The sequence below is a fragment of the Stegodyphus dumicola genome, chromosome X1 (assembly GCF_044657685.1).
Source record: "Stegodyphus dumicola isolate Sdum_Otavi_A_Nest chromosome X1, ASM4465768v1".
In the NCBI taxonomy this organism is placed as follows: Eukaryota; Metazoa; Arthropoda; class Arachnida; order Araneae; family Eresidae; genus Stegodyphus; species Stegodyphus dumicola.
Genome location: NC_140780.1, coordinates 252,314,406 through 252,338,481, shown reverse-complemented (window position 1 = coordinate 252,338,481; position 24,076 = coordinate 252,314,406). Strand labels below are relative to the sequence as shown.

The window sequence follows — 24,076 nt, the reverse complement described above, 5'->3', positions numbered from 1 at the left end:
TATTTTCACTTAAAAAAAAGCACTCCAGAATTGCACAAAAATGGCATTGTGCACTTCCTTGACTTTATCCATGTACACATTGACCTATTTTCACTTAAGAAAACATCACAGAATTGCACAAACTAGGCTTTGTGCACTCCCATTGTCCATGTACGCATCAAACTATATTCACTTAAAAAAAAAATAAAGGAGCAGCCAACAAAAAAATATATAATCTCAATAAACTACATTTTAAATCAAACAATGAAATAACATAAAAAAGGAAATTCATCTTTCACTATACAAAGGAAATATCCACTTACCTTATTTACGAATTAACATGTCTTCAGTCAAACAAAATTCCTTAACAGCATCCAAAAACTTCCTAAAATTATCTGAAATAGAATCTGTATACTGGCGTCGGCACATAAATTCACAAAATAAGAGTAAGAAATATCCTCTGTAACGACGTTCGACCATACGCATTTCCTTCCTGCAAACAGGACACCTAATAATGGCTACTAAGCAAATCTTCATTTATGCACCAGTCAAGTAATGCTCTTTTACCCTTTCTTTCCAAATCTTACAGAAACTTCAAATTAATCTAACCACATTTGGCTATTTTACCGTCTAAACCACAAAACAAGCAATATACTTCCTAACCAACACACACACCATAAGCCTTTACGAATTTACTGCAATCATGCAACCGATTACGCCATAGTAGGGTTTCCATCGTTCAACTACTCAGGTTACCATAAATGAAACAACAACTTTGCGATGATACAAGGGGGACCTTTCTCTCGAATCTAACCATAAAAAGACTCAAGAAACTTTTAAGGGTGTAAAGAGGTGATATTTTAAAATGTGTAATTCTGAATAAATGTCACATTTGGCTTCTAGAATAACACTATGTGCAGATGTTACAAAAATGAGAATATTTAGAGAATGCTCTTCTAACGAGAGGTATTCATTACAGATTTATTGATGAATGTATTGGTTTGGAAGCTATTCATATGTTTCTCGCTAGGTTGCTAGATGTCATCCTTGTGTCTTCTAGCTCTGAACCTATCTTGAACATGCATGCTTATCAGACAAATTCCATGTCAGAGCTGAAGGCCAGCTTGGTGTGGCTCTTCGTGAAATACTACATGCAAAAGGTTTACTGCAGCAAAGAACCTGTTGGTGTCAGTGAATTTCTTATTCAGCAATAACGGTTAAGCTGCAGTAATTGTTAGACCATGGATGTACGAAGTAAGAGGAGAGACTCTAATCAGTTTTCCCCATACACTGCTTTGAAGCACTGGTGATCCCTTCGTGGCGACCAAAACGTTCAGTCACTTAACCATTAATATCAATGGGTTTTGACACGATTGGATGTAAATATTTTGTAATTATGTCATAACTATACATGTAAATGTAGAGTCTTGGGTATGTGAAAAGAATACATTTTTAAACAGCATTTCATTCTGAACGGAATTAAGCTGCCCACCAGCGGCCGAGCGGTAAAGTCGCTGAACACTGGTAGTTCGGTCCGAGGTTCGAATCCCGCGAACGGGCTGGCTGCATGGGCGTTTTCGTGGTTTTCCCCATGTGTAACGTGTATACGAGCCAGTTTCCCTTAGAAAGTCCTCCACGAAAGGCATCCCTCCTCTTAGGCAGATAGCCCTCGTGTGCTTTGCCATAATTAAATACACCAACACACCTGAACGGAATTAAATACTATACTTTTCACAGAACAATCTGCTCAAGACAGTTTAACTTGAATGAAATATTTACACAAGTTTTCATTAATTACATTAGAAAAAGAAATTTGAAGGTAATTCGATTTTATTCCGTTAAGGATTACAAAAATTAAGATCAGTTTATTGCATTATTAATATTAAAATTATGCATTATTTTCATTTCTATTTATAGATCTTACTAAAATAGTTTCTCAAATATGACATGATTTTTTAGCTTCTAAGCCTCTTTTAAATGGAAAAATCAAAGTCAATTTAAAATTAATGCTCTATTCAGTCCATTTCAAATTAGAGCACCTTTTATTTTAATAGTGAAGTGCGTTAAATATTGGCTCTCATTTCCATGTACTCAACTTTCTCTGAATATTTCTGAAAGGGAATAAAAAATTTTATATATATTTTTTTAAATACAATAAAAAGTCCCAGGTTTGGACATCCAAAATCCAGACCTTAAAGCCACCAAAAAAAAATTTTTTTTAAATATTTTACGCATGTGCAATTGATTTCCCCCCCTGTTATAAAACTTGTGGAGAATCTCGATTCTTAATTTCACTTTGACACTAAATAAAATACCTCATTATTGAAGAAACGATAATTTTAGCATAAATCTGTGTAATCAATAATTTGGCTTCTTATCTGCTTAGCATACTTCTCAAACTGAAACATTCCTCATAGAAACATAATTGATTTTACAACTACTAATATTTAATATCCCTGACTTCAACTTGGTGAATCATAATTTATTATATTTTGCTTTCATTACCGTTATGTTTATCAACTCATGACAACTTGTGTAAAGACTTACGCAGCGATGTCTAAACGTTTTTTTTTTTTTTTTTTTTTTTATTATTTGAATAACAAAGAGTAAGGAAACCTTTTATACTGACATTACGCTTGGCGATGATTACAGTTTTAAGTTAAATGCGCTAAATGTTGATGAGGAGAAATTTAACAAAAATTTCTTTCCATATGCTAAAAATAGATTTTGTTAATGATACTTATAGGCCAAAAGATTACATTTAGTGTTATTTAAATTAAGAATAACTGATTTTTAATTCACATAAACCCAGAACTGGTGCCGTAGCTCGTATGGCCACACTGTGTGGCAGAATTTAGAGAAGACAAAGTTTTTGGAATTTAGAGAAGCACCTAGTAACAAAATTAAGGGATGCTAAAGTTTTTAGAATTTAGGGAAAGCACTGAGACCCAAAATTAAGGAGCGGCAAAAATTTAGAACTTGGGGAGGCGCTTGGTAGCAGAACTTAAGACCCACAGAGACTGCATCAGGCGGCAAAATAACTAGCACCAGCCCTCCGTAAGCTTAACTATATTTTGGAATTTATTTATTCAGGACTTAGGTAAGCCTTAAGCATGTGCAAGAATTAGACACAAGTATGATGAATAACTAAATTAATACGATTCTGGACTTTGTCTCAATGCACAATAGAAGCAAGACAAAATTTAACAGAGCATTTTTGTCTCTCATCGCCAGTCTCATGCTACATAGCCAATAGTATATAATGGATGCTGTTAAGCTAGGCCAAAATTATACTTTACTGATTCCAAAAATTTCAGTTAATATAGCAGATTGCACTGTTCCTTAACTTTCTGATTTGATCCAACTTATTATTTTTTTTCAGGCTGTTAAAATTACAGCAGTTTTATGAAAACTAAAGTCTGAACTTTCGATTATGTCGAAAAGAGTTTCCAATTCTAGAGCTGCAATAGGACCTACAAAACAAAAGCATGTTTTGATGTCCATTAAACAGAAAGTGAAATTGCTGCAAAAAATGGATATAGGTATATCTTTCTCAAAATAATGTGAGGAGTATGGCATTAGAAATTCAACTGTATGTGACATAACAGAAAAAGGAACTTTAAGAGTGTTGTGTGGATTCTGACACCCCACTCGCAATGAATAATAGAAAAATTATTCTCTATGCTAAATGAGGATCATGACAAAGTGATGATTGGTCAGACAGAGATGCAGCGAGGGTGTGCCACTGACGGGTACAGTGCCATTGATGGGCTCAAGCCAAAATATTTCATGAAGAAATGAACTTAAAAACTGAGTGCTCATATTCGACAGAGATTGGTTAAGCAAATTTTAAAAATGCCGTGGTATGATGCATATAAAAATTTCAGGTGAAAAACTTTCAGCTGCTGAACTGTTTGCAGAAGAATTTATTGAACTCATTAATAGTGAAACATTATCTCCAGGACAAATTTACAGTGCTGATGAAATTGTTCTTTTCTGGCAATATGTACTTTGAAATACCTTGGCAATCTCTACAGGAAAGGCTCCAACTGGTGTCAAAGATTCCAGAGTTAGACTAACAATTTTAGCATATGCAAATGCTGCAGGAACGCACAAGTGTAAATGTATTGTAATCGGAAAAAATACACAACCTCGAACATTTAAAGGAGTAAAGATCTTCCCATTATATATCATGCAAATAACTGGATGACATAAGCCTTAATGTATGATTGGTTTGAAAACCATTTCATGCCTGCGTTTTGGCAACATCTGAATTTGATTGGTTTACATGATGATGAAAAAATTGTCCTGATTGTAGATAACTGTTCGGCTCATATTTCTTTTAAAGTTTTAATGAAAGATAATTTATCCTTGTTATTCTTTCTTCTAAACTATATGTCCATCATTCAGTGTATGGATATCGGAATGGTGTGCACGCTGAAATGCAAATATAAAGTAATAACATTTTTAAAATCCATGTTAAATGTTTTGAATAATGACACGGATATTAAAAATTTTTTGAAATATTTTAGAATAAAATCTTAACAAAAAAAATTTAGCATCTCCAGATACTTTAACTCTTTCGCATTGAGAGAGGGCCAAATCTCTTTTACTCAAACATCGAAAATGCCTGTGTCTACGAATTTCTTCTGGAATGCTTTTCCTTTCCCCCATGACAAATTGAATACTACAGTGCTAACAATAACTTACTTAAGTAAAGCGAGAACTTCTTTCTTGGGCGCTTTCATTTTGTATGAAGTTCCCCCTTGGGACAGGATTGCAACTTCAGACATCAATAGCTAAACATTAACAGTAAACAAAGGAAAAAGAAGGTGCATAAAATAACAGAACTACTTTTAGTTGCTTCAGAAGAATGATTGACATGTCATTTAACAACACCTAAAAGCAATGAACAATGCAGTAATGTGATAGGGGAAAGCACTAGGTAGGATATTATTCACGCGTTTCGGGCAACCTGCCGTTGTCTGAATGCTCAGGCATTTTAGGAGACTTCGATGCGAAAGAGTTAAAACTGCTTGGCATAATTTATGGCCAGCTACCATGTTTCATGGTGAGGATGATGCAGACGATATCCGCAAATTTCGAGGCTTTCGAATATCACAAACCTCAGGTGAAATTTTCAGTTAATGGATTTTGTAAAGAAATGTGGAGAAGTGGTAATAGATAAAGCTGATATAACAGAAGTTTTTCATTGCAATGACAGTGCTCCAATCATCAATCAATTAGCAGATGGCGGAATCTGTAGTATGATTCTAGATCTACAAAATACTGCTCCCAACAGTGACAACAACTTTCACATAGAGGTTACTCTCTGTGTGAAAGTGAAAAAATTTCGATTGACATGTTAGTCGGAATTCTTGACAGAGCAACTACGGGACTTGGAACAGTAGAACTTTGTAAATGAACAAGAAATTATGTCTATCAATAGAATTGAAGAGAAAGTAATAGTGCAAAACATGAAGCAACTTGAAAAATTTACATTCAAAGAATTATTTAAAATAAATTTTAAACTCTCTTTTTTTATATATAAATTTTGATACCCTTTAGATCAGAAATTCTTCATTATTTCATAAATCACGATTTCATATTTTTAATTTTATAATTTCTGCACGTCATTTTACTAGATTTAAACTGTTGCTGTAATATCCGGAATCGCCAAAGTCCCGATGAGTCAGGATCTAGGACTTTCTACTGTATTATTTAAAACTTGTAACTGAAATATTGTAAAATGTAAGGGAATAATTCTTCTAATTATACTTATCAGTTTTTTTTTTGTCCTTTTTTTCAACAATACATATTCTAAAACTCTTCTTTATTACTTTCTTAAGTATGCATCTCATAGAATTTGCTTTAAAATACCTTTTAACAGATTGCTTTCCAGTATGAACAATTCTTGCTTAAATAGTTTTATAAATGTATTTGTCAACAGGATTCAAGTTATGTTTAGAATTCAATGTTAAGGTTATTATATATTTAGATAATATTTTTAATCATTATAAATTTAGATACATTTAATAATTAGATTTCTTCACAGTAAGTTTCAGGATTTTATGAATTAATAAATCCTTCATTTCAAATACATTTTAAAATAATTTAATAAATAGTTACATACTTTGTTAAAGGCAGATACATGCTTTTTGCAAGCATATGCATAAATAGCCATACATATTTCATATTTTTCATTTTCTGCATGTGCAAATCTTTAATTTCTGTGCATTCAGTGTATTTTTCGAGTAAAGTAATTTAAAATAATTTAGCATTTACCTGAAATTTTTACATATAATATATATATTTATACATATATAAATTACGATACTGAGAGCAAATATTGTAATATGCTCCAGTTAGCCATCCTTTGTCTATGAATGAGACCTGCATATGTTATGAAGTGAGCATGAACCTCAAGTTTCTAAGAAAAAGACGTGTGAGAAACATTTAACGATCTGGAATCGACAAGAGGATCATTCATGATCGGATTTCTTTTTGCAGGATACACAAATGTTTTAACCTTCATCAATTACCCTATTCTCAAATTCTTAATAAGCTGTCTTGATGATGTGGCTCGTTCACACATGGCCATATCATCTTGACTGCACATGGTACTTCCGCAGAATTCGCAAATGTATCTGTCTTCTGCTCCACATATTTGCGTAAAATTGTACATAATTTAACACAAATGTGGGGTTACAAATCAAGGAAAAGTAAACTTATTAGCATATCTGTGTGTATAAATATATTAATTTTAATGAGGATTGCAGCATTTGGTATTAATTTTATTTTTTAATTAACCCAAAGAAATAAAAAGTGTAAACCCAAAGTGATTATTTTTCAGTTATATAAAAATAAAACTATGAGTTTAAAATCAGCAACTATAATGCCTCTCTAAAAAATTTTAAAAAGTACATGTTACAATAATATGTAAATGACAAAAAATTTTATTTTATTTAAAACATTTTGGTGTTTGGAACATAAAATAAAAGTAGCAAATACTTTATCAAGGGTATCGAAAGATGTATACAATTTTAAAGGTTCTGTAAGGTATTTTTTATTCTTTAAGCATAATTTTTTTCCTAAAATCTATATTTTTATAGTCCAACAGCTTAGAATTTTATAAAACAAATTCATAATCAAAATCGCTGTTGTAAGTTATCGAAAAATAACTAAGATGTGATTTTTGGTTAGTGTCACTAAACTATAGAAATTGCTATTATCCATCACACATGAATGTTTCTTTTATATGGAAGTGTCCCGTTTTTCGATTTGTATGAAGCTGCCGTGTGTCGAAATACTATCAGAGCACTGTCAAGAGAGCTTCTGAATGTAAACAAAAACTCCCTATCTGCAGACCGAAGCCCTGGAGCAGTGCTTCAGTTGTAGTGCAGGGTTGGTCCTTCCTTACTTTCTTACCTCCATGTATTAGACAGAGGGGATGACTTAATGTTCAGCAGAAAATTCATAATGATAAGGATTCATAAGTAAAATATAGCTTGTTAAATGTGATATTTTATATATATGAATTAAAATTAGGAGGAAATGTCTGATATTAATCATATGCAAGTTAAATTTATATATAGTTAAGTGAAAGTTATTGTAAATGGGGAGGGGTGGAATGATATTAAGCATAAAATTAACAAAAAAAGTGAAGCATATATAAGTCAAATTTGGCTTTGTAAATATATTGCACATGAATTAAAGCTAGGAGCAAAAGTATAATAGTAATAACACATAAATTAAAATTACAAGGAAAATAAAATATTTAGCGCATGTTATTAAAAGTTAGCTTAAGACTAAAGTAAATGTTATTCAAATCAATTTCTAATTAATTCTTTTATTACAAATGAATTAAAAAAAATACTTGTTTACTTATATATAGAAATACTTCATTTCCTTTTTATTAGATTTGTGTGGCCCTGAGAAAAACCTGCCCTTCAGAAAACAAAACTGTGCCAAAGATACAGTCAACAAGGAAATAGTCTTTAATCACATTTTAAATTTCTGTAAATGATCTTGGCTACTAATTTAATTTCACTCTGAAACACTGCAAGTAACTGATTTGCTAGATTTACATGCAAACAATGCAAAACCAAAAATAATAATAATTGTTAAACATGCAAATTGGAATAGCAGTCAAAAACAAGGAGAAGACAAGAGGAATGTCTGCTCTCTCCGAAGAGCACATTTGTGGGATTACCAACTTTGAACTGTTATCGCCATTTTCGGTGATGTTTCCATTTATTAGGTTTTCTTCGGTAGTGCTTCCCATGCAGCTGTTCATAAGACAGTTTTAGTATTTCATGTTGATTTAGAATGAAGAATCACACATTGGGCTTACAGCTTTTTAATATTACTCTTGAAATAAAAATTTTATTCACTTGCATGCAACTGTCGTTTAATTATAATCACCATGTATATTCCAGAACATTTTTGTATCACAACTATGTTGACAGTTGGTAAACAGCAGTCAGCACTGACAGAAAATCAAAATTCATGAGCTTTAGCATGTGTCTAACACAAAGATAAGCTCGAGGTTACTTGGGGCTTTAAACATGTACTCTTTTGTTCAATAGAAAACAGTTATGAAACCAGTTTCAAAGAAAAGAAGATAAAATCGCCATCAGACCTGAAAGCTATCCATGACTGCACATCAAAAGAAACATTTCCAGGGATCTTTGCTTTGGGGATATCTGATTGGTTAACTTAATGCAAAAACCAATTATTTGTGGATAACCTGCACAGAACAAAGCTTCAAGGGAAACATTTTTTCTTCAATTGCAAAATGTCCTCCTTACTTAGCTAGGACATCATTTTCTACAAGACTGTTTTGGCTATGAACACTCCAGTGGTAGGAGGAGAACTTCATTTCTCAGAAAAGCTTCTAATATCACACATCACGGTATGTAATAACTCCATAAGTCAGGCAGGTATGAAATTGAGTTAACCCTCGAGCATGCACGCTAAAATTACGAACACGAGAAGGCGCGCTGGGTATGTCATACCCGAAAGCAATTAACACGTTTTAAATTGCATTAATGATATAAATACAAGTATAAATGTAGATTAACGTAAAAAACAAAAAACAATGAACTTTAGAATATTTTAAATAATATAATAAATGAAGCACTTAGCTTACAATTATTTTGCACATCTCTGGCAGATTGAACACATATGCTCCATACAAATACTGATATTACATTTCTCGCACAGAAACCATGTCTTTCTGTCCTTGTTTTTAGGCACTCAGCGCATCTTCTGTAAATGTTTTTCATCTTTTTAGATAGTGGTTCCATATTGCAATCTCCTGAAATTATTCTTTCTTTTAGTTTCAAGGGGAGCATGATTTCCTGCCACTGTTGATTTGAGTAATCTTCCACTAACTTCAGTCATAATGATTTGAGAGAAGAACGCCTGTTTCTAAACTGAGTTGGTGGGGATTTTGTAGAAAGTAAGATTATCCGTGCATTAATTGCTGCAACATTTAAAATCGAGAAACAAATCACTATAGGCCACCGTTTCCATACTCTGTAGAATATGCTGCTCCTTTGGTTAGATTATAAAATGAAATAAAAATTCAGCCTTTTTAGTACTCCAGTGGTTTCGTCATTGTTACTATTATTGTGCATAGTTGATAGTAGGACAACACTCTGTTTTTCCTTGGTGCATAAGAAACAATCGTTTCTTTCTGGAAACGAAAAATTGAAGAATATACTTCCCATTTCTTCTTTAGAAAATCTGGTGGAATTTCTCTCTTTCTCAGTTCCTACTATAGTTATTTTCTTCCTTAGTAGGTCCTGAGATAGCTGGTATCCCATATGCCAATTATCTACAGTGAAATTTCGTCTATAATTGTACAATGGTTCCATCAAACGCTTTACAATAGCACTTGCATTGTTATCAAACCGAAACGACCCCTTTAGCTGCTGGCCGGCGTATATTTCCATTTTCCATGTATAAATGCTCTGTAATCAACCAGATCAAATATTTTTATGCCATATTTGGCAAGTTTTTTTGGAATGTATTGCCAAAATGAACATCGTACCCTAAATGGTTCTAATTTTTCATCAATTGTTACATATACAGTGTAGACTTTCTGACAGTTCTCAATGAATTTTTCAAAAAACTGTCTTATGGGAGCGAATCGGCATCTCTTCTATTTGGATGATTTCGGATATCATCAAACCGAAGGCATCTTAATAGAGAAAGGAATCGCTTGCAGGACATTGTTTTGTGGAAAATATCCATTCCAGTTCCATCTGTTGCCCACAGATCTTTTACATTGATGTGAGAGGATTTGTGAACACATATATAGAAAAGTCCCAAACGTGCTTTGATTTCACATTCATCCATTTTCTTTGCATCATGCTCACGTACAAAACGCTCCTGAATGAAATCAATGTAAATATTTGTACATTGAACTATTATTTCTCTCATGTGTTTGTCAATGAGCAGAGATCAGGAATCCAATGGTGTTGATGCATCTTTCGAATAACCAGTATTTCCTGGAATTTTGAAGATAATATTTTTAGAACTAGTTCTAACATTCCTTCGGAATTTTTTTTCCTTCCATATCAGGCCATTTTTACCAACATAATTTTCATCATTTGATTGATTTTCTGATTCACTCTCTAATTCATTGTCTGTTGATGAATTATGATTGCTGTTGTATTCTTCATCTATTAATCCTTCCTCCTCTTCGCTAAACGATTTATCATCTGTTGAAATGGTTTCTAGCATATTTCTCAACCTTTCCATTTCTTTGTCATAGTTTAGATGCCTCGCCATGCTGACTACCTAAGAAAGTGAGGGTGAAAATCTGAGAGACTCGAGAAGGCGCATGGGTGTCACATACCCAAACAGTACAATTCTTAGAAAGGTATTCAAAGAATCTCTCCACGGACATCCCAGCTTCAAGAATGTGACCTTGTATTCAGCTACAAAACGTTTCGCTCATTTCCAGGAAAGAGGTTTGGAGATAAATGGCAAAGAATATGCCCCCGTGTATAAGATAACTGGCGCATGTGCTTGTGGGCTAATTAAAAAATACGAATATGAAATGACGTGATGAGAATTGTATTTACAATTGATGTGAGAGATAAGCTGATGAGAATCATATTTGCAATTACCATTTTTTATTCTGATAAATGATTTTTTTCTAATATCTGAAATTTAATTACTTTTATGCCATATTGTAACTCATATTACTATAATTATGCATAATTATCAACATTACTTATATTAATGATGAATACTAATAAAGTTATATGTACTTACATATGATCCCATTGACCATGGAAGTTGGTGAAGATTCCGCAAAAGTTGCACCATTTGTTCCTGTGAAATTCTGAAGCCTCTTTATTTAATCAGTATTCGACCTATGTCATTTTTGCATTTTGTAAAAAGGCTTTCAACAGTTTTTTCTATTTTGTTAGGCCCTCCAATTTTATCAGTGCTGTGTTTAGATTACTAAGAGTACAAATTTCTGACAGGTAATTGTTCCAGTCTATTACTGTTTTCCTGTCCATGTTCAGCTGACCATCTCATATCTATTTATACGCACGTTTTTAATGGTAAGGTCCCAAAACATTGAAAATAATCCACTATGCTTACTTTTCTGTAGAAGGCAGTTTGCAAATTTTAATTTCTCTTTCTTCCCCCCCCCCCCCCCCCCCGAAGTGGAAAAAAATACCGCAACAGCAGTTAATTTATTGTTCATAAAAACAAAAGATGTCTTTTCAAAAATCATTTGAGGTTGCATCAAATAAAAGTTATCCATAATTGATGGTAAATTGTGCTGCTTGGTAATAATTTCATGTTCAACAGGATAATATGTAATAAATAGTGCTTCCTTATTAAAGTAGCTGAACAGTAAAACTACCAAGTGCTGGTAGTTCTGAGTCCTTGGGCATCTTATAAGTGACGCTAGGACCTTTATCTAATTCCCCTGGGAGATCCTCTTCCCAATTTGGAAAGAGGATCTCCCAGGGGATTGGATGTAATGATCTTCCACGTTTATTTTCCTGGCACTAACCCTTATGGCTCACCATATATTTTAAATGCCTGCATGCCATGAAGATGCAACCACCCATGCCTTCTCTGAGATTCGAACCTGGTCCCAATGATGTGGCAGTCAGCAAAGCTAACTACTTCATTCTGGCTGAAAGTTATTATCAGAAGTGACAACTGCAGTAATTAGCATTTTTATCTACAGTACCATGGTTATTCATTTAAATTTATTTTAGCTTTTGGGAGCTGAAATCAGTATTTGAGTTCTCGTATGTTCTTTATAACATAACATTTGCTTTGTAACACTTAACACAGCATGTGTTGCTATAGTTTTCAAAGTATCAATATCCTCAACTGCCAAGTCAAAACCTCCATCCTTGATATGTCGTCTGTCCAATTCAAGCAATCTCATCACTTACAGCAAGCTTGTCATTTTTTGGAAGGTCACCAATGCCATCATTTTCTTTAAAACTTTTCATACTCGTTCCTGATGCTCTTAACATCTGGAGGCTTGCATCCATACGAATTTCTAAACTGCTGTTAGTTTAGTTTCCATGATAGCAGAAAATATTCTTAGCTTCTTTTTTTCTTTTATTAGTGTCACTTTCTTACTAATTATTCCTTTGCTCAATCAACACTTGATTTTAAAAAAATTATAACAATAGGATTACATGATGATAAAAGCTTTACATTTCTATCTTCTATGGTTACTTCATGTAAAATGTGCGTAATCAGGGAAGGACGTTTTACTGATCCTGTATTGTACGCTGGTAAGATGTTAGGATGCAGAACATATGATTTTTTTTTTATCTGTTTTAGCCTTATCTGTTTAGCCTGCATCCAGATATGAAATTTTTTGTCACCTGTATATGTTAGTGGCAAAGTATGAAATGCATGCATTCTGTTGTATATAATGCAGGACATTTTTATGCAAAATATGAAATATGAAAATTATTGCATTCTTTCCTTAGGCATTCTATAGAATGACATGCTATTTAGGCAATATGTGAAAAAAATCCCGATAAGGCTGTTATATAAATGATGTGCATTCCTCAAAAATACAAATGTTATTCTGAAAAAATAATGAGAGTGCCACTAAAAAAATAAATATTCAAAATACGTAAAGAAAAATTAAAGCTGTACAAAACAAAATTTATGCTTTTCTTATTTAAAGGAAATAAAATTTTTCATATGAAAAATATGAAATTGAAATTAACGTACTTGTTGCAACATGATAGGCTTGAATGACATTTTGAATTACATTTCAGTCCATTTTTCAGGCAAAGACATTTCCTATTTTTACACATACATTTGATGAATCCTTCGCCACTTCAATTAGACTGAGCAATTGCAAATGACTGGAAATGAATATCTTCAATTCTAAGCAAGTTCTTAGGGGGGGGGAAAGGAATTGTGATCATGCGTAGATTTGTTTTAAAATTGCTCAGACCTTTCAAGTCTGTAGGAAACCATCCTCTGTCACACTCATTTTACAGCTGCCAATATACTGCACGAATCACCTCACCCCTTGTCGATGTCAGGAATAGGAACTTACAGTAGTTCTCAAAGGAGCAGTGGGAAATTTTTTTCCCGAATTCATTTTCATTTTTTGGTGTGTATTTTGAGATTGATTTTGAAGCAAATTTATTAAATTATTTTAGAACAATTTACTTTACCTTCAATAACATTTTTAGCTTTGAAACAAAGGGTGCACATCATCTTTACTATCATGGCCACAGAAGGTATAATTTTTTTTACGTCACCGTTTTGCATGCAAGTGCATCACTCATTTCCTTTAAACACATACGACAGATATCAGAAATAGAAATTTCTTCGGTAAAGATGTCTTCATCATGTTGGTTTAATCCACTGTCTACTATAATCTCATGCATTTTTTTAACAGGCCTTTTTTTCTTTCATAATCTGATTAGTTTCACCTTTTTCCATTGTTTGGATGCTTTCTATTACTTTTTCTAGCTGCTCCTCTGTATTTATGTTTTTTTTTTTTTTTTTTAATATCTTCTGGTAGAAAAAGAGTTGTAAGCCCTACTTTAGGTTTGCACCCAAAAAGAGCTTTGTATGGTGTTCTTTTGATCCTAGAATGATAAGCTCTATTTTTCATAAATTGAACGTAACACAGTCCTTCACTCCAACAGTCAGTTATCCTGCATCTAAGTACAGAGCATATTTTCGATATCTTGATTAGCTTTTTCGACACTACCCTGTCTTTGTGAATGGTGAGGCTTCCCATGTATGATCTTCAGTGCTAGTCAAAACATCTTCAAGCTGGTCACCACATTATTAGCAAATTCTCTACCATTATCAGACTGTAATATAGACAGTGCTCCAAGCAACAAGAATATATCCACTCGATTTTAGGCTACTTCTTCAGTTCTTTTTGATGTTAGAGCCTTAAGAATCACAAATTTTGCGAGATGATCTTGGTATACCATAATAAATTTGCATTCTCTATCTGGCTGAGACTGAAAGTCAATAATATCTACTTAACAACTAGAATTAAATTCAGAAAAAATCATAGGTTTCAGAACAGTACCCTTATTAATACGTTTCTGTTTGTTCTGGTTCACAAAGGTGGATGTGTAGTTCATGACATGTAATATTCATATCATGACATGTAATATTTTTGCATTTGGTTAAAGTTCTTTCAACATTCTATCATATCCTCCATCTCAAATAGCCAAATGAGCTTCTTGAAGTACATGAAATAACTCCGAGTCCATGACGTAATGTGGTACTGTACCGACACCTTCTTTAATGGGATAAATGAGTGTACTTTTGTTTTCTACAATCATCTCATTATAGTGATTCAGCAACCAATATCCTTGGGTTTCTTCTTAGTCATTTTGTACGTCGTTTATTAACTTCTGGTAAGTAGTTTTGGTTAAGAAAAAATCGTTTTTTGCAGCATTAACTCAAATTTTGGATATTTCATCCTCAAATCATCGTTTCATGTTTATAGACCATGACTTCTCCAACGCTATAGCTTGCTCCTCCATTTTCATGCAGCACAGTGAAAAGCTAATTTTTTGTTAAACAAACGTAACCCTTTAAGGGGTACAGGTATATAAAGTATAACAGATGTTTGTCAATTTTTTAACCTCCTAAAAATGCTAATTTTTCTACACCAAAAGCTGTAATTGTAAGTTTGTAGTGTTTCCTTTTGATTCTTAATAGCATCACTTCCCTATGAATGCTCAATATTTTGCAGTTTTGAAATTAATATACCTCATTCCAAGGTATTATATTAGAAGATTCATAAATTCTATTGAAGGGCCCCCTTCAATAGAAAAATTACCCATGCAAAAGAGTCTGTGTTCCTGTCTGTCTAGCCCATAACATAAATCTAGTGATGAGTGCACTAATGGTGCACGATCTAAGTAATTATGTCATGAAAAGTCTATCTTCTCAAAAATGTAAAATAAGTCTCCAAATAGACAAAAATTGTTTGTATGTTACAAATGTATTATTTCATAGCACAAGAAACCCTTGTTTCTTAACATTAATTGAAATGCCACATTCTGGATATAAGCCTCCATCTGAAAGGGACTTAATCATCCAATAATCCATATATGTTGTAAATGCGATGATGGAACTGTACATATAGTGGGGAGTATTGATGCATCATTAATACCACATACAAGTAAACATTTCCTTGATGTTTTGATGCCTTTAAAAAAACTGAAAACAAATTTAAGTGTAAAATTCATTGTAACCAGTAATGCAGCAAATGTGACAAAAAATGAGGAAAAAAAATTTTAGCTTATAGCTTATGGTTGTTCAGTGCATTTGCTTAATTTACTGGCTGGAGATTTAACTATATCAAATGCTATTCAGCATGTTATTTAAGTTGTAAATTCTTGTGAATAATCAGCTTGCTTGGGCCAAATTTTGTGAATACTAGAAAACTGGTTTAAATATACCATCTGAAGTAAGTTGGAAATGCAGTTCCAGTTTAGGAGCCTTATATCACTCACATTTGGGGGCGGAGGCTGGAGCTCGAGAAGGGGCCTTCATATGTAAGTAGGCTGAATTTTTCACTGAAGCAATACTTGAATACTGTAAATTTTTCAAATTTTGCATGTCTTAAAATCTAACTAAAACGATTAAGGATAAAAAATATATAACTATTTGACCGTGCCATAGAAAGTATAATTTTAAAAGGTGAACCTGCTGGGAAAGTCCCCATGTTCCAACTTGAAACTTCTTAAACTCTATTATTATGTGACCTCCCTTGAAAACTATGTAAAGAACTTTCATGCATGTTGTGGAAGTGAAGCAAGATGTGATTAACAAGAATATTGTCGTAATTTCTTAATATAATATTGAAAATATGTTACTTCATTTGAATGTTGTTAAAATCGCTTTGGATGACATTCAGAATACTATTAAAGTTTGTAAAGATTTTGAAAACAGCTTTAAAAATCTTAATAAAATATGCATATAATCATTTAAACCACAACATTAAGCATCATCATCAGAATATTTTTTATCATATATTTTATCACCAAAATACAGAAATGAAGCCTTACTTAGCAAGGAAGGAACAAGCCTTGAAATTAGTAGAAAACTATGCAGGCGCTGCATTGCTGAGCATAACATCAAAATATATAATTTGCTCCACTTTTTTGTGCAATCCTTTTTGAGACTTAAGCAGTTGAGTCATAACCACACTTGAGTGATTGAAATCAATAGCTCTTGAAAAAGAATGCGTGGGAAGAAAAAAATTGGATGTTCTTGAATAGTTCAGTGTATCAAAAGTTTCATCAGCAGGGATTGAAAGGATGTTTTCAACTTTTGGAAATGTACAAAACAAAAATCATATAGGGGTTGAAACGGCAGCAAAATTTTTCTGTGTTTTGCTTAAAGCTCTGAATGCAATATAATAAACTGTTTTGGAAACTTACGTTAATTGCCAAGAGAAGTATCATTTCTGTAATTATATTTATTCTGATTGCTTATTTGGGTATACATAAAAGATATAACTGTGAGAATGTTTGATCGTTTGTTAGCATGTATGGCATATGTAAGTTTACATTTAAGTGCTTAAAGTGATTTTGCAAGTTACTAATGCCTAAAAGTTTCTGAGATATCTTATTATTTTATATACTATTAATTTATGGGTAAAAATATATATTGCACTTTTTAAATAATTTAATTGGAGGTTTATTTATTTTGAAAATCTGAAGTGCATGGTAACCATTTCTTTAATGTTCTTAAGTTAATGAAAAAAAAATCTAGTTTAAATTTTATCTAAATAAAAAATGCTGGTTGAACCCTCTGAGCAGTATCCTGTCATGACTTAATATATATTGGCTTATTATTTAAAATATTTTGCTTCCTTGCTTTCTTAAATAATGTAAATGTCATCTTAATGAATGCAAGTTTATGAAAATAGATACTAAACTGAGCAATTTTACAAATTTAACTGATATATGCTGTTTAAATACAGGTCTTTGTGACAGATCCAAAAACCCGTGCCTCTCAGAGGGTTAAATAAAAAAGAATTATAGTTTTACATTTGAATACTAATGCAAATCACTTATTTAGTAACACGTTTAACAAGTTCATTTTCCAGTAACATTTGCAGATTCTGTGTATCTAGTCTTTTTTGATTAAAACTGCAATAAAATCCTTTTACTTCCATTGTATTTCACCTTTAAATATTAAATGTGGTCAGGCAGGTCTTTCAATGCATTATAATGTTATTGTATGTATTTGTGGTAGTTTAAACTTTGTTTTTTAAAGCAATGTTTTCATGTTAGCTAAACTTATTTTTATTTCATTTTAGAATCTGCAAACCAGTATTCCAGACGAAAATCAGGTAATTCTCTTGTTACTTTGGACTTCCATTTAAAACTTTACAAAAATTATTCAACTTAATAAATAAAAATTATATATTATACATTTTATATGTAATGTGTACTTTTTACTGTATCCATATTGTTAAAACATAATGATGTGCTTCACTTAGATTTAACATGAATGTACTGTTCGAAAAACTATTATCTTAATTGGGGGGGATTGCAGTCTGGGTATAGCTGGAATTTAGGATTTGGGAAATGTGGACTCTTTTCTCAGCAAATCTGTAAAACCAAAATCTTTTTCAAATTTCTGTATAGAACATTCAATGATTATGTAAATTTAAAACTTTTAATATTTTATAATATTCAATGAGATGGCAGACTTCTTGTTTGGGCTAACTTATAGAAAAAGGAAGAAATCTATTTTCCTCTTTTTATCTAAAAGAATATCTGTATTTGACAAGATCGATTAAATGTGTTTTAACTTGTTTATGTGGACCCATTATTATATTTTTATGAGCGATGTTATCTCAGAATGAAGAACTTCCTCGAACAGCAATAACTTAGATGTTGCGCAGACTGAAGTTTATTTATTCTCATTACACAAAACTATATACGAACTTTTGGATCAGAGAATCTCGCTGCTAACTAGGGATAGAGGTTTGGAGAATAATTTACTGCATTGCATAACTGGACAGCTTACCAAAATTCTTTACATTCATAAAGAGTCATTCTCTTCTTTCTGGTAGTTTCTCATCTCCAAAGCCTGTTGATATGCATAATAAGTTCTATTTTAATATTTAAGGAGTTAAGTCAAAAGCCATGCTCTTTATCAAAATGTCTTGCTGATTATACTAAATTTTCAGTTGTTAGCAAAGAAAAATATAAACATAGCAGTTCTTAGAAAGTAACCCCCCCCCCCCGGTCTGGATGGGGGGAACGCTTAGCAATTATTTAAGATTGTTGAGAAAGCAATTAGATAGGCAATTGTGTGAATTGATGTATTGAAATATAAAATTAATTTCTAATAAAATAAACAAAATGATACTCCTTTTTTTTCTTAAGAAATAATGTGCACAGTAATTTAGTACACAGTAATGTAATTTTGCTGCACTGTACTTTTCAGAATTTTTCAAATGGTATTGCAGTCACACCTGCATTATCTCTATTATTATAAAATGAAAAATATATGGTATATGATTTTAGTGCAAAGCTTGATAGTTCTAGAGCTATAAAATTTTAAGCATATGCTGTGTGAGTGATGAAGTTTTGTACCTTTAAGTGAATTTTAAAAATTCACCTATGATAGTTCTGCTTTAAAGTTGAAACATTTCTTTATCTTTTTTTTTTTTTTTTTTGCTTTTTTTTTTTTATCCGTGCTTAAGGAATAATTTTAAAAATCTCAGAGTTTTACTGTTTGCATCATCAAACAGAGTGGGAAACTATAATTGAAATGATGTTTATGGCAAATTTATTTATTCCTGATGATTTCTTTAAAATCCGTCAATTTGTTTTTGATCAGTGGGTGCAAAATGGGTAGCCATGAACGATGTCCGAATGAGATAGAGAATTGTTGGCAGACTGGAGGCAGGCAAGTCACAAGCAGAGGTGGCTACCGAGTTCATTGTAATGCCTACTGCCATCTGCAATTTGTGGGAACAGTTTCAGGACACTGAATCCATATCTAAAGGACCTGGACAAGGTTCACAACAACGAGGGAGGATAGTCATTTGGCACATTCAGTGTGGTTACACAGGGCTGCTACTGCTTCACGGCTCTCATGTAAGCTGTATGCTACGACTGGAACCCAAGTTTCATGGTCTATAAGTCGCCTGAAGGCTTCATGAAATAGGGCTGTATTCCAGAATACCCACTGTTTGTGTCATGTTCACTGCTGCCCACAAGAGAGTATATTTATCATAGTGCAGACGATATGTGCCTTGGCTGGACTTTGGTAGAGCACTGTGCATTTTATAGATGAGTCAAGATTCAGCCGGAACACTGATTCTCGGCATATCTTTGTCTAGAGGGAGCCTGAAACATGATACAATCCCTGCCTCATCAGTGAAAAGGATCATTACGCTGGTGGAGGTGTAATGGTTTGGGCAGGCATTCCGTTAAATGGCTACATATCCCTGCATGTGTTTGAAAAAGGCTTCGTGACTGCTATAAGGTATAATAGAGATCTTAGAGCTGTATGTTCAACTTCTCAGGACGTAGTTGGTTCACATGGGACACAGCTGGTCGACGATTACCTGAATGGATTAGCCAGCCAAATCTGCCGACTTTAACCCTATACAGTATGCCCGAGATCCTCTTGGGAGGGCAATTTCATCTTACTATCTCCCTCCAAGAAACATTCCAGAGTTTTATCTGAAAGGCTGACAGACTAATTTCTATGAAACATGATTTAATTAATTCACCATCGGTATATGGTTTCTCTTTCATAGCTAATAAATGAGCTATCTAAGCTGACCTTAGTTACGGCTTCATTATCATTATTTACTTTTATGAATAAATTCTGCTGTAATGAATCACTCCATGTTCAATTTTACAGTTTTAGTTATCATTCATTTTCTTTGAAAATTGAATAATTTGTCAAGTGATTGGTTTGTTAATGGCAAAGCATATTATATTCTTTTTGCATAGCTATTATGTCATTATGTAATAAACATAATACTTTTTCATTTATTTCTATGACAAAATTATTCACACTCCATCCAAACCATGACATTAGCAGTCCATGTTGTCTTACCTGGTTTTAAGAGTGACCTGGCAACAGTGAGTAATAAATAAAATTAATTAAAAAGAGCAAAATATAACAGAGCTCTGATAGTCAGTAAGGACCGACAAATGTGATAGAATGATAGACCGACAAATGAAAGCAAAACAAAGAGAAGTGGCAATGCTTGTTCTATGGCAAAGGTAGACAACATTTTGTTGTCTACCTTTGCCGTAGAACAAGTTCACAGTTCGTCATCTGAATGCGGCAATGGCAGGCTCTACAAGTGGCATCCAATCACATCCCAAATGTGTTCAAATGGTGAGAGATCTGGAGAGAACAGTGGTCAAGGAAGCATGTGTACACCTTGTAGAGCACATTGGCTGATGCCAACAGCATGTGGTCAGGAATTATCCTGCTGATAAAGGGCATTTGGCACCAGCCACAGCACATCATTCACATATCATTGGACAGTCATAATACCCTGAATACAAATTAGAAGTGATCTGGAATCATACGCAATTGCGCCCCAAACCATGATGCCATGTTGTTGTGCAGTGGGGCTTTCCACAGTTGCTGCCGGATTGGACCTGTCTCCACATCAATGCCACACCTATACGTGGTGACTGTCATTGGAGAAACAGAAGCATGACTCATCTGAGAACACGACCCTGTGCAATTCCAACATGTACGTGGCTCAAACCTGGCACCATTTCAGACATTGGCATCTATGATGTGCGATCATTGGCAGTCTTAACGGACACCACAAGTGCAGGCCAGTACCCATCAATCAACAGCAAATGGTTCTGATCGATATGGGAACATCCAGGGTGTCTTAAACATGCTGCAGAATGGAGGTAGAAGTGGCTTGTGGGTGCGCCATCGCTTGTCAGTGAATGCATCGATCCATGCAGGTTGACATTACCTAGCTGCATCAGCACCCTTTGAACTTGCCACATTTTCTTGTTCCAGTCATCATCACCACAGCTGACATCAGTGTGAACGTGTCCAGGTGTGTGTCAGCTGACATTTGCCGTATGGACCAAGCTGCCCTTCTCAGTTCTCTCGTAAAATCGACCATGCCCCTCGTAAAATCATGTGTCTACTTGAACTGCTTCTGTTGACAATGGCCTGCCATTCTCTGCTGTTACATGCATGCTTTGAGACTCGAACAGATTTTCTACAGCGATTTCCCTGGCAGAAATAACGGCACGAAAATTGAACATTCTGTTAAGTTTCTTTCCTTATATTTTCTTCAGCGTGTGGTGGAGAGCTGCACACATCATTCGCATAACTCAGTGACGTGCCTCTATCCTGAAAATTTGCATAATTTTCGGGCAACTCCTTCTTGGTGTTGCATTTTCAGTGTCTGGTAGTGTATAATGATGATTATATAAAATCTTATAATTCGGAATTTTTAACCAGTTTGAAAATATAAGTGTGTTGGTAAGACAAAATGTTAAAAAGAGTATCACATAAAAATATTTATTTTAACACTAACGTAATTCAAATTACAAAGAATACTATTATTTATCTTTAGGAACAACAAGTTTACAAATTTTCTGGTTTTTTTTTTTTTTTTTAATTTTTTTTATTTATTTTTATTTATTTTGTATCATTTAAGAGGGGGATATAATCTTATACTTGCGTATTTTCTTCAGAGGTTAGTTAATAATTAAACCAAGATGAAACTTACTATGCTTCTTAGAACATTACGTAAAAGAATTCCAAATTTAACTTACAAACAAATTTGCTTATGCTTGTGAATTTAAGTGATATTGTAGATTAGTTCGAGAATTAAATCTTTTATATGTTTGCACATTTTTTTAAATTTTTTAAAAAATTATTTTGGCTTTTTTTCTTTTTTTAGGCTTTAAATTTGCTTTTTTACTTTTATACGTGTTTGTTAAAATTTAAATTTTAATTTGTTTAAATTCCAATTTAAAAAGATTTTTGTATTCTAAAAAGAACCTTTAATAAAAATGAAAACTTACCCTTAAAATGTAGAAAATATTAAACTCCTAGAGTGAAAAAAATCTTTGAAATTTCAAAATAATCTTAACACAAAACTTAGTTGAATTTCTTATCAAACACCAGTGAAAGTGAAGGAAAATGGCAAAAATACAAAGTAAAAATCTTTAAAAATATTTTCCAAATTATAAAGATTTTACTAATCTAAAAAGAATTTTTAATAAAAATGAAATTTTAACTTAAAAGGGCAAAAAAATTCATTTTTGCTGAAAGCAAAATTTGCATTCCCAGCCAGAGTTTCAGCTTCAAAGGGTCATCGATTCCTGTCCTACCCAAAATCAAGGTTTTAGGAGGGATGCTGTATGGAAAGCTGATCTTTGTTCCTCATGTTCCTGTACTTGAGGAAGAAGTATTTCGAAACAATATTTTAAGTCTTCGTGAACTCTTCTTCTGTGGCTTTGCCTAAATCTTTGATTTTATTGAAGCTAGATCCTGTGCATAATCAAGCCTTGTGGCTTTGTTCTGGAGCATTTAAAATATCCCCAGCTGAAAGCCTGTATGCTGACTGTAGCGAACCACCATTCCATTTAAGCCCTGAGCAATTTCCCTTCGGTATTAGTTTAATATCTTATCACAAGTGAACCATCCTTCTAAAGAAAGTTCTTCTGCTTGATGGCATGTGTGACCCTTATCTGAAGTATGACCCTCTTGTATTCCTACCTTCTCCCTAAGGGTTCACTCACTAGTTGAGAAATACTGCATGTCTGGCTTAGACATCCAATCAGAGAAGCATTTTGAAATCTCACCTTGGGAAAATGTACAAATTCGCCTTCTTCATGTTTTCAACCATCTTGATAAAAGTACTAATGAGATCATGTATAAGTAACTTTTCTTAGAGCATAGACAGTGATACAATAATTATACTGTCAAAAGTCGTTAATCCGGACTCGTCGGGACTTCGGAGATTCCAGATTATCGATTTTTCCGGATTATAGATCATCAGTTTAAATCTGGTAAGATGGCATGCAGAAATTATAAAATTAAAAATATGAAACCGGAATTTATGAAATAAAGAACAATTACGATCTAAAGGGTATCAAAATTTACAAAAAAAAAAAAAAAAAAAAAAGCTTAATATTTATTTGTTTACTTTATTAAACATTTCTTTTAATGTAAGTTGTTTAAGTTGCTTCGTTTTTTATGTGATAATACATTCTCTTTAATTCTATAAACAGACATAATTTCTTGTTCAGTTACAAAAGTTCCGCTGTTCAAGTCCTATAATTGCTGTGTCGAGAATACCGACTGATTTGTCAAACGAAATTTTTTCGTTTTCAATAACGTCTGTCACTTTCTTCGCTATCGGAAGCGAATTATAATGACGAGGATTTTGATTTAAATCATATCAAAGACGGAGTACATCGAGATAAAATAATACATTTAGTAAGGAATTATAAGCCAAATAAAATAAAAACATCTGCGCTGAAGATAAGGATAGTGCTGACAGATCAACTTCCAATACGTTGCGCGCCATGGCGTTAACCTTTGAACTGTCATGCCC

At 33.1% G+C, this 24,076-nt stretch overlaps 1 protein-coding gene across 1 annotated transcript in view; it reads left to right on the top strand.

Moving 5' to 3' along the window:
• Window positions 1–24,076, top strand: part of Pka-R2 (cAMP-dependent protein kinase type II regulatory subunit) — an 85,528-nt gene that overhangs the window by 11,968 nt on the left and 49,484 nt on the right. Inside the window, exon 2 of the mRNA XM_085807485.1 lies at window positions 17,810–17,842. Coding sequence (XP_085663611.1) covers window positions 17,810–17,842 — 33 coding nt within the window. The remainder of the gene's footprint in view (window positions 1–17,809; window positions 17,843–24,076) is intronic.